Source organism: Thunnus maccoyii, chromosome 24 (genome assembly GCF_910596095.1).
Source record: "Thunnus maccoyii chromosome 24, fThuMac1.1, whole genome shotgun sequence".
Classification (NCBI taxonomy): domain Eukaryota; kingdom Metazoa; phylum Chordata; class Actinopteri; order Scombriformes; family Scombridae; genus Thunnus; species Thunnus maccoyii.
This window is the reverse complement of record NC_056556.1, coordinates 5,593,186-5,606,815: the sequence shown is the minus strand read 5'-3', so window position 1 is coordinate 5,606,815 and position 13,630 is coordinate 5,593,186. Positions and strand designations below refer to the sequence as shown.

General features: G+C 38.6%; 1 protein-coding gene across 2 annotated transcripts in view; it reads right to left on the bottom strand.

Annotated features, from left to right (window-relative positions):
- LOC121892044 (inactive dipeptidyl peptidase 10-like) overlaps positions 1–13,630 on the bottom strand; it is an 86,716-nt gene that overhangs the window by 51,805 nt on the left and 21,281 nt on the right. Inside the window, exons 1-3 of one of the 2 annotated variants that reach the window (XM_042404822.1) lie at positions 7,981–8,173; positions 1,163–1,277; positions 455–550 (exon numbers count right to left, since the gene is read on the bottom strand). In XM_042404822.1, coding sequence (XP_042260756.1) covers positions 455–550; positions 1,163–1,277; positions 7,981–8,037 — 268 coding nt within the window. In that variant the 5' untranslated portion in view covers positions 8,038–8,173. Of the gene's footprint in view, positions 1–454; positions 551–1,162; positions 1,278–7,980; positions 8,174–13,630 lie in introns of those variants that run through there. The other variant, XM_042404821.1, reaches the window with a different exon arrangement.

The window sequence follows — 13,630 nt, the reverse complement described above, 5'->3', positions numbered from 1 at the left end:
GTTGGATGGTGTTTTTATTCCATGAAAAACTAATTAAACATAAGTTTCTACCTCAGGTAGTGGAAATGATGGCGGGTTCTGGTGTCACGCTGTCATTTTGCATAAATATTCTGCAATCATACAGGGAAAAATCCATCATGGAAGAGGCACAGAGACAAATTTGTACACCCACAGCAGCAAAAAAACTGTTCAAAATGCAAAACAGGTTGGTGAGTTAAAAACTATCTCTGTTTTTTTTTTTACGGTTGGTGTTGCTCTTTCTAAGAAAATGTACAGTTACAGCTGAAAGCAAAAAGTTCACACTCATTACAGGCTGCTTAAATGGATTCTGGAGGAAAAAAAACAGTAAGAACATAAAAAAAAAGTAAAAACCTAAGGCTCGTGAGTGTAGGAGTATGTTTAAAGTGGATTTTTCCTTTAATGTGAAGACTCAACGGGGACACGCAGCACTCACCGCTAATCCACGTGGCCTCGGGGTCGTGCACGCTGAACTCCGGTTTGTGCAGATCCGCCACAGTCAGCCTGGACCTGCTGCTGCCAGGGAGCTCCGCTGGGAAAACGCAACACACACAAAAGTTAAGTCCAGTTTTTTCACAGAGATTCATCAGTGACAAAAAGACAAAACTCGACAAAAATCGACAAAACGGTGCCTGGAAGATGTTTAGATTTGAGATGTTTAGATGCAGAAAGACAGAGGACAGTGATTCAACATGTTCATCTGTTTACTTGTGAATGAATGCAAACATGATCATAACACAATCACATACTGGACTTAAGCGTTTTCTACTTTTAATCGTATTTCACAGGACTTTTCATATCTTGCATATCTGCTGTTTGCCAATGTTTTATTGGATACGACCAATAGGATTTGTCCAAATCAAATTAGGGATATTTCATTGTAAAAAAAAAAAACTACCAAAAACATTTTATATCTATCTTTTATCTTCTGAACATGTGTACAGATATTTCAGCATCAAGTGTCTAAAAAAAGTGTCTTATTTCACATGAAATTTAAGTTTTTTTTTTGTTAAAGATGCTTTTTTTTATTTTGTGAAATTCTATATTTGGTTCATATTTCATGCTGTCTTTTCTATCACTGTCTCTGTTAGTATACACACACACACACACACACGCGCGCGCGCGCACGCGCGCTCTGACGTACTCGGTGTGAGGACGACCACGGACATGGTGATGAGCGAGCAGACCACCACGATCACCAGCAGAGAGATGGCGATGCCCTTCCAGTTCCTCTGCGGCGGGCTGACGTCCACAAACTCCTGCAGACACACAGATTTACATTTAAGTCAACGTTGTTTGTGTGTGTGTGTGTGTGCGTGTGTGTGTGTGTGTGTGTGTGAGGATTTGTTGGAGCTATGATTGAATTTAGCACAGACTGAACTTGTATTTGTATTAATTGGATCAGTGTTTTGAGTCTACCTGCTCAGGGACTGCAGATGGAAAATAACTAGCAGCTAAATCTGGTACAATACATCTCTTCTCCTTGTGTGAGATGAATGTTCTTGTTTGGGTTTTGTTTTGTTTTTTTGTACATAGTCCCTGACAAACAAATGTAATAAACTAAACTTAAGATTTCCCTCAGGTGGAACTAAGGCACCGAGCCTGAATGATGAAAAAGCCCCAAAATTATAAGGCAGTATGTGGACACGACTGTCTCGTCATTATTGCTGTTAAATTTGGACTAAAAAAGGAATAAAAGCAAAACATTTTCCTAATTTGATAAAAGGGACATCTAATACAGATTATAAGGACTTTTTTATGATATAAGATACTAAATGTAGAGTATACACCAGGGGTTTGCCTGAATACAAATACGTTATTCGGCAAAGCACAAATAGTGGGTTTTTTATGAATATTTGTTTCATACAAATATTTTCGGGAAGAAAAATAAACCATTTCAAATACCAGCGTGCAGGTCGGTTACATCTCTATCTCAGTGTCTCTCTGCTCCGCTGTGACGTCTATCAGCAGGTCTCAACGAGGAGAGTCACATCCACCTGCTACATGACGCACATTTCCTAATTTGGACATCACTCCTGGAGTTGGGGGTGTTCACCAGAGATAAAGCTGAGCTACTGACACACACTTCATGAACAAGCTTCATGAACACTTTAATTTTTCTAAAATTACAAGCATAATAAAAACAAAAACAGGATTTTTAAGCCTCTTTCCACTTTTATTCGAATGTAAATACAAATACAAATAATTTTGCTGCCTCAACAAATACAAATACTGGGCACATCCCTAGTATACACATTGAAATTCACTCTACTGAGGATTCAAGCGTTAGCATTCGTCTTTAGCATGCTGCCAGACAGATTGATTTTTTTGAATTTTGCAGTCCAGCTCTTCACATGAGCTGGACAGTGAAAGGAAACAGCCTCTTGCACAGCTTTCACTCATCCTGTCTGGACAGAGCGGTGATTATCCACCGAAAAAAGGGGCCATCAGAGTAAAGCTTTTTCTCCCGGAGAAGAAGGGAAAAAAACATCCGTCGGCTATGACATGAAAAATGTAATCTGAGTTTTAAATTTTTATATTTTCAGCCTTAAGCTCACATCTGCAGCAGTTCAGAGATTTTGCTTAAAAACTCCTGGACAGTAAAACCTGCAACCTTTCATGTGACGACGTCTCTGAACCGGCTGACGAGACACGACTGGGTTACATCATTTCTCTAGACTGATCTTTTCATTCTCACTTCAGGCTAGTATGATGAAAGTTACCTGTTGCTAAGACTTTTAAAAAAGAGAGAAAGAAAAGAGGAGAATATTATGCAAAGGAGGGATTTTGAAAAGAAAACGGGCATGGATGTTTCCTCGGAGGTTTCCAGCAGTGACACTGTGAGGAAATGTAATAGGTAGCTGTCAAATGGCATCTACTTCACCTCTCCTCAGAGCTTGAGAGAAAGACAGAGAGAAACATCAAGGAAGACAGTGTGAAGCCTCTTTCACACATCAAACGTGTCAGATTGATCGACACTGGTTTCCTCTGTTCAAACCTTTAGCTTCTATTTCACATTTCAGCTCTCAAAAAGCATGACCTGTTGCAGGAAAATGGTTGAATGAATGAATCTTGATGTCTAGCAGCTGTTTGGTCTCTGATTGTGATTCATTTCTAGATGAATAAAACATAAAAAGCTTTAATTGTGTGACCAGTTTTTAAACTTGTAACTATCCTGCTTCAAATTGATGCTTTCTGTGAATCAAATTCATCAGTGCGGAGTTTCGTTAGAGTGTTTTTGTCCACACACACACAGAAAACTTGCATGTTCAGAGTTTTTGCAGTCAGGAAATAGCTGGAAGTTAGAGTCAGACAGAGACGTTTGCAACTTAGACTCAAGTCGCACACACAGTGACTCGAGACTCGACTCAGACTTGACATTTGGAACTCGTGAACGTCTTTATTTTATTTATTTTTTTTGCCGCATTAACATTAAGGTTACGTCCGACGAGCTGAATGTCATCCTCTCCCTTATTGTCATCTGGTGCGTGTAGCCACAGATGACAATAAGCTGCAGCAGCAACAACAACACCTGCAGCTGCTGTGCCATCTGTCATAACCTCTGGCGATAATAACTTCACACAAGGCCCAAACAAAAGAATCTCTGAATGCAGGCTTTCATTGTATGCTTCTTTTCATATCACAACATTGTGACAGCCTGTTTAAAGAGATCATATACCAAACAACTAGTCCATGCTGATACTGTAGGCTAGGAGATAAAGGAGTGATGATAATACGGTACATGCTATGAATTCCTTACGTATAGCTATGCAGTGTTCTGACGCTCATTACAACCGTAAGAGACTTGACTCGGACTTGTAGAAAATGACTTGTGAGTAGAGGTGGGTCACAATATTTCAGGATGTTTCTGTGATATCGATATTCTTGACAATATGACAAAATACTCCTGGTGGGATTTTTGGTGGGTTCTCCTCGTACTCAGCCGGTTGCTTCTGCTTGAGGCGGTGAAGTAAGTTTGCTGTATTGCCTCCTTTTGTTGTGACAGTCCTCTTGTATTTCTAACATATTACTGTGATTTGTTGTACATCTGATGTTTTGTAGCCAAAAACACTTCCGCACGACTGAAGTCGCTCCCCACCGTCGAGCCCTTAGCTGGGCTCTTTCCCCTTAAGCCATGTTTGTTGTTGCTGTGCATAACAGTATGACATCATCATGTCAACAAGTCGGAATATCACCATCATCACAATATGATTTCTTTTAAAATTATCATATTAAAAATTATACCGATGTTATCATGAGCGATACGATATGGCACACCTCTACTCCTGAGCATTTGGAAGGAAAACTCTTTAACAGAGTTTTATTTTTTTAGCTTTGGTCAGAAGTTCTATTGGTTGTGATTCTAATCGCCTGAATAATTGCTGAGATCTGACAACAAGGCTTCATTTTTACAACTAAACAAGTTCAAAGGAGGAAGAAACGAGTAGAATTAGACGATCAGACAGGTTGTAAACAAACCAACAGCTTCTCCAGATGAATTTAACCACTTTATTTGGAGGTAAAATTTAAAGTATGAGCGCCTGAAATGTTTGTAATAATATCTGTTTTTGTACAGGACAACTGTCTGTGCACAACTATGGAACATATGTACGTATGGTCAGTCTGCAAACCGCGATGAATAACTCTTTGTTTGACTATAATGTTATTATTGACAACAGAGAGGATTGTTAAGACTTGTTTCAAAGATAGCAAAAGTTTATCATGACCATAATTATTTAGTGCAGAACTGCAACAAAAGATTCTTTTCATTATTATCATTTAATCTGCAGGGGTTTTTTTTGATTCATTGATTCTTTTGATCAATAACTTGTAAGAAAATAGTGAATAATGCCTATCATAGTTCCTAAAGGCTCAAGGTGATGTCACTAAATAGTTTTGTCCTACCGACAATCCAAAATACAGAAAAGCATTTCATTTCCTGGCAATTGACCAATAAATTAATCGACTGTTTCAGCTCAAATTTAGAAAAATGTCATTAAAAATCAAACCGATCAACGAGCTTCATGCGAATATCTCATCTGATCAGTCATGAATCAAGAGCTTCATTACAATATATCTTACAAAATGATTCATAGTACCTAGTTTGTAGTTTGGATGACAATATAATAACTTTCACATGTTAATTTACAGTAAATCTCCTTGAATGCAGCACCGATTTTACTATAATTGAAGGTTTATAATCATGAAAACATTTTGAATAAATCTGTCTCACAAGAAGATCAGAGGCACAAATGTGTCTAGAAGAATCTGTATCACATGTACTGTCAGTGAGGTGGAAACTGTTTAATTAATGAAGCAGTAGAAACTGATTCTCACACACACACACACACACACACACACACACACACACACACACACACACACACACACACACACACACACACACACACACATTCAGCAGTGGGTAGAGCATTCTTTGCACACCACTGGGCCATCGACTGCTCTCTGAGTATTAGTTCAACATCTCTGAGCTAATTCTCTGCATGTTCTGTGTGTGTGTGTGTGTGTGTGTGTGTGTGTGTGTGTGTGTGTGTGTGAGAGAGAGAGAGAGAGAGAGAGCTTAAGCAGACACAGTTCATTGCAACAGTCTGTTGATCAGACGCACTTCAGTGGAAAGTAAAGCAAGTGAGGAATTTAAGGATGTGTGTGTGTGTTTGTGTGTGTTTGTGTGTGTTTGTGTGTGTGAGAGAGACAGATAGAAAGCAACAGACTAAATCTTGAGGCCAAGATCGTGATTTTCTGAGGAAAATATCGAGGGAATCCAAACAAGTTTTTACTGGGTTGTACTGAGAATGAATGAACACATAGCTGTACGGTACATATTTAGTCCTAAAAGAAAATCAATCAATCAATTTTAACCTAGCTGTAATTATCTTTAAGACAAAGAAAGCAGGAGTTTTCACCCCAAACCTCCTAAAAAAACATTCAGCTCCTTCCCTGAATCAATTTTACTAAACAGTAGTGAAGTGTGAAGCCTCCTGACAAACCAGGACTATGAGGAACTGCAACTGAAACCCTGCACACTGAGATTTGAAAGAACAAAACAAGCAGCAGCTGCAGAATGATTCAGCCAATATCTACTTTTATTAAGGATCCAAAAAAAAGAGCAATAAAACTCTAATAGCTCTAACATATTCAATCCATCACTGCCTTCACAACCCAACTAACACAGCCAAAGACAGAAAAGTACATTAACCGCTGGACATCTACTACTATAAGACATGCTGACGTGTTTTCATCACACCAGAGTCATTAAAATTCATCCTCTTGGTACCATGGATATCTGGATACCAAATGTCAAAGCAATGCATCACATAGTTGTTAGGATATTTCACTAAAAGCCAAACATGTCAGCCTCATGGTGGCACGAGGAAACATCAGAGCAGCATCGACTTCAGTAGGATTTCAGGATATCTGCACCAAATTCCACTTCAATCCTTCTCATAGCTGTTGAGATATTTCAGTCTGGTGCAAATGTTGCTGGTGTGGCTATAAACTTAAATTAAATGCTATTTAGCCCTAACCAGACAACACAGAGTGGTAGATTACAGAGACTGTGTTAAATCTCATAACCAGAAACCAAATTATTTACTAGATTAGGTGTTTGACATGCTCCCTGAACTGGTGTAGACTGGTTTCTGGTACTGTATGATGGCATTTTAAGTGAGAGACACTGATTCTCTGGTTGACTTTAAAGCTTTTCTTTACTTGCTAATGTTCCTAATAACATGTTTGAGTGTTTAAATTAAGGCGTATGCATGTGTCATGACTGTATTGTCTTTGTTGTGATCTTATATGTAAGAGATCTTAATCTTTATGACACTTCCTGAGTGCGTACAGTGAAGCTTAACTGTCAGACCACAACAAAATTCAGTATTTTAACTGGAGGGGGGGAAGCTGACATGACTGTGCAAGCAGCAGATATGTGTGAGAGCATGTTACTGTACAGCTGGAGGACAAACCAGCGGAACAACGTAAAGCTGCGCCGAGCTTTACCCGAATCTGACTCCTCTTTTTGACCTTTATCCAGTTTCTTCTCAGCATTACATCATATTACGCTGTTAATGCTACTGCTATACTTGTAGGTTGTGCAGCGTAGTGATGTGCAAACCATTTGTTGTCTTTTATTTCTTACACTCTGAGTTATTATCTTCACACTATGTCAACAAGCAAAAGCCGAAGAGGGGAAAGCAATAATTCCTCCTCTGTGATAATGACTTTATCTGAGAGTCTATTATGCAACACAAGATTATACACCTTCACTCCTCACACCTGCTCACACACACACACACACACACACACACACACACCAACATCTTCAAAAAGAAAAAAAATGAATGAAAATCTGACCTCTTGAAGACTAAAATCACAACTTCAGATCCATAAAGTGACACCTGCTGACACTCCGACTAAAAGCTGTTTGCATAAACAGTTCAGATAATAAAACTCACTCAGTTCATAACAAAAATTTACCCTTTGAAATGAGAAATTCACCATTAGATGTGCAATTATAGTCACTTCTATGGACTGTAGTCTGTGTGAGAAAGATTGAGTAATTTCCATAATTCTCATATACAGTTTGCACGTTAATTGCGTTCATAAAGCAACAATAAATCTACAATCATAACCTTTAAATCACATCACAAGCAATGTTGCACACATGTAACATGAAGTCGCACAAATCTGAAATAAAATCTGGCGCAATATTACTGTCACATGAGTTGTAGCCTTGACCTCACTGTACTTTGTTGTGTTTTTGTATATCGATAATCTGCTTGTAATAATCTTCCAATATACCACGCCATGAGCAAACACGCGCATGTTTGACCATAGTTTTCCCATCCAGTCCACCCACATGAACTGGATCATAGGTCCACACACACACAACAGATTTCTCTCCGAACAGCTGAATGAACATTGTAATTGAAACTGTATGTTTACCTCATCCTGCTGCGCCTCTTTCGGTTTCTTCTTAGTCGGATCTTTGGAAGCTGTCATTGTGCTGGAGCCTGAGTCTTTCTTCCAGCGACGCTCCCGGTAATAACATCCAAACCTGTGTCGGCGAGTCAATTTAGCAGCAGCGGCAAAGCTGGCTGCAACCGTGACAGCGAGGACTTCTGGGTAAGGCTTTCAAAGTAAAGGATGAATGTTTACTCTCTTTCTGCTAGCATAAGGATAATCCTGGAGCTGTACTGTGTTATCTTTTGATTTAAGTTGTTCTCATTGCAGCTTCAAAAATAGCATCCATCCATTTTCTTTACCTCTTATCCTCTAGAGGGTCGAGCTGGAGCCAATCTCAGCTGACATTGATCGAGGCGCAGGGTACACACTGAACAGGTCACCAGTCAATCACAGAGCTAACATATAATATAGAGACAGACAACCATTCACACTCACATTCACACCTAAAAGGCAATTAAGAGTCTCCAATTAACATAACCTGCATGTTTTTGGTCTGTGAGAGGAAGCCATAGAGAAAATAGCTTCAAATACAGCAGAAAACAGACAATATAATAATATGGATCTTTAGTGAAATATATATTTTGTGTTGCCAGCATACAGATGACCAGTTGGAAACGTGTTTTTAATAATAGTAACAGGCATATTTTAGATTCACTGCATAAAAATTAAGATTCAAGTGTAATAGGATATGTTGGAGGCTTTTATTTTCTTAGTAAGGCAAACTTCCGGTTTCGGAAGTCTTGTGTTGACGTGCTTTTTACTATTTTGGTCAGCGCTATCTGTCCATCTATCTATAAGGAAGCTGCGCTGTCCATGGTGCTGAAAATCCAATCTATCTATCTGTCTCTGCATCTGTAGCGCTGTCCGTGGTGCTGAAGAGCAAATGTGACATCAGCGGTTATCACAGAAGTGAAAAACCGATTTCTCTGACTGTGTCACTCCCTCAATCACTCACTCACTATAAAAAAACATAAAAAAACAAACACTACTATAGATGAAGCTATAGTAAGCCGTAAATTGACATACCGGACACACATTTTTGCTTGATAGTGGTGTTTAACTGTAATGTGCAAACCAAATCAAAGTATAAGTAAAAAACAGTCAGTATGCATTCTGAGCAGCTGCTGTTGTACATTATTTTCCACTAATACAACACACAAACTCAAAATGAAAACTAATTGTAGATGAATACCTCAGGAAAGGTCGCAGTTTGATTAATTAAATGATTAGCTAGTCTGACAGTGTGAGCACAATTTCCTGATTTCTTGTATGGACACTTAAAATTAGTATATACGGTATAATATGTGTAATGAAGTGGTGAAATTGTGGTACTGTCTATGCCATGGACAGCCCAGCAGACATACAGATAGATGAACTGATAGCTTAAGGAGTCCTATCTGGATGGGAAAAATGTATTGACCCAACTTTAATCCTTTCATACTATTCATATTCCAACCCTTCACACTACACCCTCATAATTAGTCTCTATGCTTTATTTCTGAAGTAAATTTTTCATTCATAAATATCTTATTAATCATTACTAAACAGGTGATTAATCCTTCATGAAGCTCTCAGAGAGTTGAGAGTGTATTCTTCAGGTTTGTTTATGGTTAAAAACATTCACAATTACACTATATTATGGTCTTATGTTGCCTAAAACAAGAGAACATAACAGCAATCATGATTTCAGTCAATGCTGTTGAATGTGAAGAATGCAGAAATAGTTCTGAATGCTAATTTCTGAATTTTTGAGTGAATACGGGTCAAAGTGAACCCTCAACACCCTCTACTGTATATGTATCAGCTGCATAAAAATGACAAAAAAGGTTGAAATATTTTCATTTTTGTATATTCTGGGTCACTTTAGGAATAGTCATAAAATTTCAGGCTAAAAGAAAGGTGTTCAGGGTGTTGCTACTGCTCTCAAATGTTTAAAAAAACAGTATGTAAGAGTCAACTTTAATATAAAAGCCTCTGGTCCATGTCTTTGCCTTTGGCACTATCTGTAGTTTTGAAAATCCAAACAGTGAGCGTCTGCAGTGCTGTCCATGGTGCTGAAGCTCTACAGCTACTGTGATTGAGGAAATTTAAAACCATAAAACAAAAAAAACTGCTGCAAACCCTGAAAACAGCAAACAAAACACACCCCTACCGCAGGGAATAAGACTACCACAAAGCATAGTCTAACAAATACACAGTCACATTATGGAGTACTCAATTAATTAAAGCTGTGACAAGAAATGAAAGCAATTTAAAACTTGAAATCAGTCATTAGTCTAGTCATTCATTAAACTAAAAAAACATGTTTGTGGTTTAATTAGCAGACAAGTGATGCTTTATTTGCCTTAACGCGACTGAAAATCACTGAATCATGTGTCTCTAACACCAAATTTTAAACTTTACCTACATATTTATGGTACTTTTATCTCTGATATCATAAAACAGCAACACACTGATTGTTTTCTTTTGCCCTCCAGCAAAAACAGATTCGTATTTGCATTGTAATATTCCCATAGAGACTTACAGTGTGTCTGTGTCTTGCATTTTGTGGTATTTTTACCTCTGATGATGTCACTCTACTATTCCTACAGTATCACTTCAGGGACTAAGAGCTCTTCTGTGATATCTTGTATTAGAATATCCCTTGGAAATAAATTATGGGATTATAGCCCTGCGTGTCATCGGAGAATGAACCGGACCGAGGCTCCATCATGAAATCCCTTCAGAGGAGAATGAAGCGAGACAATCGAGCAGATCAGTAACCCGCTGGCCTTTCCTGCTGCCAAGTGACTGGATGCAAACTGATAGGTGTCACAGAGAAAGCCCTGAAGACACAAACCCCACTAACACACACTCACACACACACACATTGTGTCAACTATCCCATCTAAAAATAATGAAGATAACAGGAGGGAGGGAAACGGGGGGAAAAAACACAAATGAAGATGGAGGAGTAGATGGCAAAAGACAAACCAGCCTGCGGATATTTGTCTCCTCGTGTGTGTCTTCTTGCTTTTCTACACTTCTGGGGACCGAATGCTCTCACAAGAACTAAAAAAAATATTCTAAAATGAGGAAGTTGGTTGGTTCTTGCTCCTATAAGAGATTAGTAATGGAGTTTTAGAGACTGGAATCAGCTTTACAATCAGGATCTGACAGGTTTATCTTTATGATAAGGTTAAGCACACAGTGCAGAGGCTAAAAAGCCAAGTGACAAAGCAGTTTTATCCCTCCAGTAGGTAGCACAGTGATTGATTAGCCTGTCACAAGAAATTTCTGTTTGATTTCCTTTCTGATTTACCAGCTTAACCCCTTTTTTATTGGAAATGTCTGATGTTATTATGTATGTCAGCTACATAGGCAGGCTGTGGCAGACGTGTGTAAAGAGGTGATAAGTGTCAGTGTTTTTCAAGTTACAGGGAGATAGATTCATAAATAATGTTAGAATTAAGAGTAATTTAAAACTAAGTCTGAGATATTATCCCAGAAAACATTTGGTAAGAAGAAGAAAAGTAAGAAACAGCTGCGATCTCCAATCAAATCCTCAACTTTTTTGTAAAAATCTTAATTGGAAATTGAAAGTTTTGGCTTTTATTTACAGTCCAAATTTGCATTTGGTGTCTTATCTTCAACTGAAATCAATTCACATAATAAATAGGCATCTCAAAGGGTAGAAATCTAATAGAATAGGTCTGTTGAAATTCTAGGCACAATGTTTCCTTGGTCAAGAGGTAAAAAAAAACAGTAGTGCAAGGCAAGATGTTAATGTAAAAACACAGTGATTTTAGCAGCCTGAATTACAGACCCTGCATCACTGCATCCTCGCTCAAAATCATACAGCATCCACAGAAAATTGGTCTGGTTGTATCTTATTTATTTTCACATGGTATAAAGCATCAAAACTGGAGAAACACAATCATGCAACAATTTCATATTTGCAGGATTTTGTGGGAACAAATTTCAGGTTTTTCAAACAGCCTAAAACTTTTTAAATTGAGAATTAAGATCTACGGTTCAGCTTCAAGGGGTTAAGTAACGACTGTGATGAATGAAAATCATCAGACGTGCAGTAACTCGAGTTTGAGCGTGTGTGTGCTTGATGGAAACTGAATGAGCGGCGTTCGCGCTCCGATGAAACCCAGAGGAAAGGCAAGAGGTCAACAAGCATGGAGCGAGGGAGGAAAATGATCAAAAATTCAGCGGAAAGCAGAAGGAGGCAGGGGGGGAAGCAATAACGAGCGAGAGTGGAGGGAGGGGTTGAAGATGATGGAGGAAGGGAAGAGAAGGGTAAAGAAGAAGAGAGAAGAGGCAGGAACAGAGGGAAAAGATCCTCAAAGCTTGGGTTTGACTCTCTTCCCTTCACCATTAAATATTTAACAGACGGAATCAGAGACCAAATGGAGATGATCTCTCTCTCTCTCTCTCTCTCTCTGACCTCTGCTGCTGTTTGAGAAGTTCACTAATGTCTCCAAGGCAGAAAACATCCCTACAGTCTCTCCAGACCACAAGCTACTACACTCTGTGTGTTTGTATTCACTTGCTTGTATACATTTGTGCAAAAGCCTTCATGCCTACCAATGTTAATATGGAGACTGCAGAAACAAATGATGTGTTTTATTGCCATTGTGAGTCAATTTATTGGATAACAAAATAACTAAATGAACAAATTTATTGTCATGTTTATCCCCTATTATTGTGATTATCTCTACTCTCTGGTTTGGGTTAAATTTTATGATTTTTTGTGTCTTTTCTCGTAAAATATTAAAGGACAGGTTCACAATTTTTCAAATGTGTCTTAAAACAACAGTCAGGTATCCATATGAACAGTGAAAGAGGTTTTCCTTGCTGTAATCATTCCTCCTGTTCATACTGGATATTAAAAGATCCTTCAAATGTGCTTTCAATGTAAGTGATGGGGACGAAATTCACAGTGTGAAGCTGTGGTGGAAGTATAGTAACAAAAAGAGGAACTTTGGCACTAAAAAGACTGTAACGTTGAAAGATATCTACTTGATTTGAATCATTTGGACGCTGAAGCTTCATATTAGCTTCAGATAAACTTTTAAATACATTTTTGCACAGAAGGAGGACTGTGGATTCTGTCTCCCATCACTTACATTGTAAGTGCATTAAGAAGGGATCTTTTAATGGTCATTATGAACAGACTATTGTTTAAGACAGACTTGAAAATTTGTAAACCCATCCTCTATGTAGTTTTGAGCTTCTCTGCCTCCTCTCAGACAGGAATCAACACCAAAAAAAGGCTATTTTTAGTTTTTACAAAGCAGACAAAAATTACAGTGATTTCAACCAGCAGTCTGTGACAGTCAGGCAGCAAGCAGGCAACACTTTGTTTTAATGACTCCTCCTCCTCCTCCTCCTCCTCCTCTTCTCTGATCCTTGAACCCTTCAGGGTTTCACTGCTGCTGTAAATCAGGGACTGATTTACACCTGGGACGCCAGGTGAATGTAATTAACCTGCTGCCAGGATGGAAACCTGCAGGGCTCCAAGTTGGGAACCGCTGAGGATCGGTCAAAGAGAGTTTCTAAGCAGGTTAATTGACCCTGAAGGATCTAAGGTGAAGTCCTGATAAGAGCAAGCTGGAGTTTTCAAATACTTCACTTCACT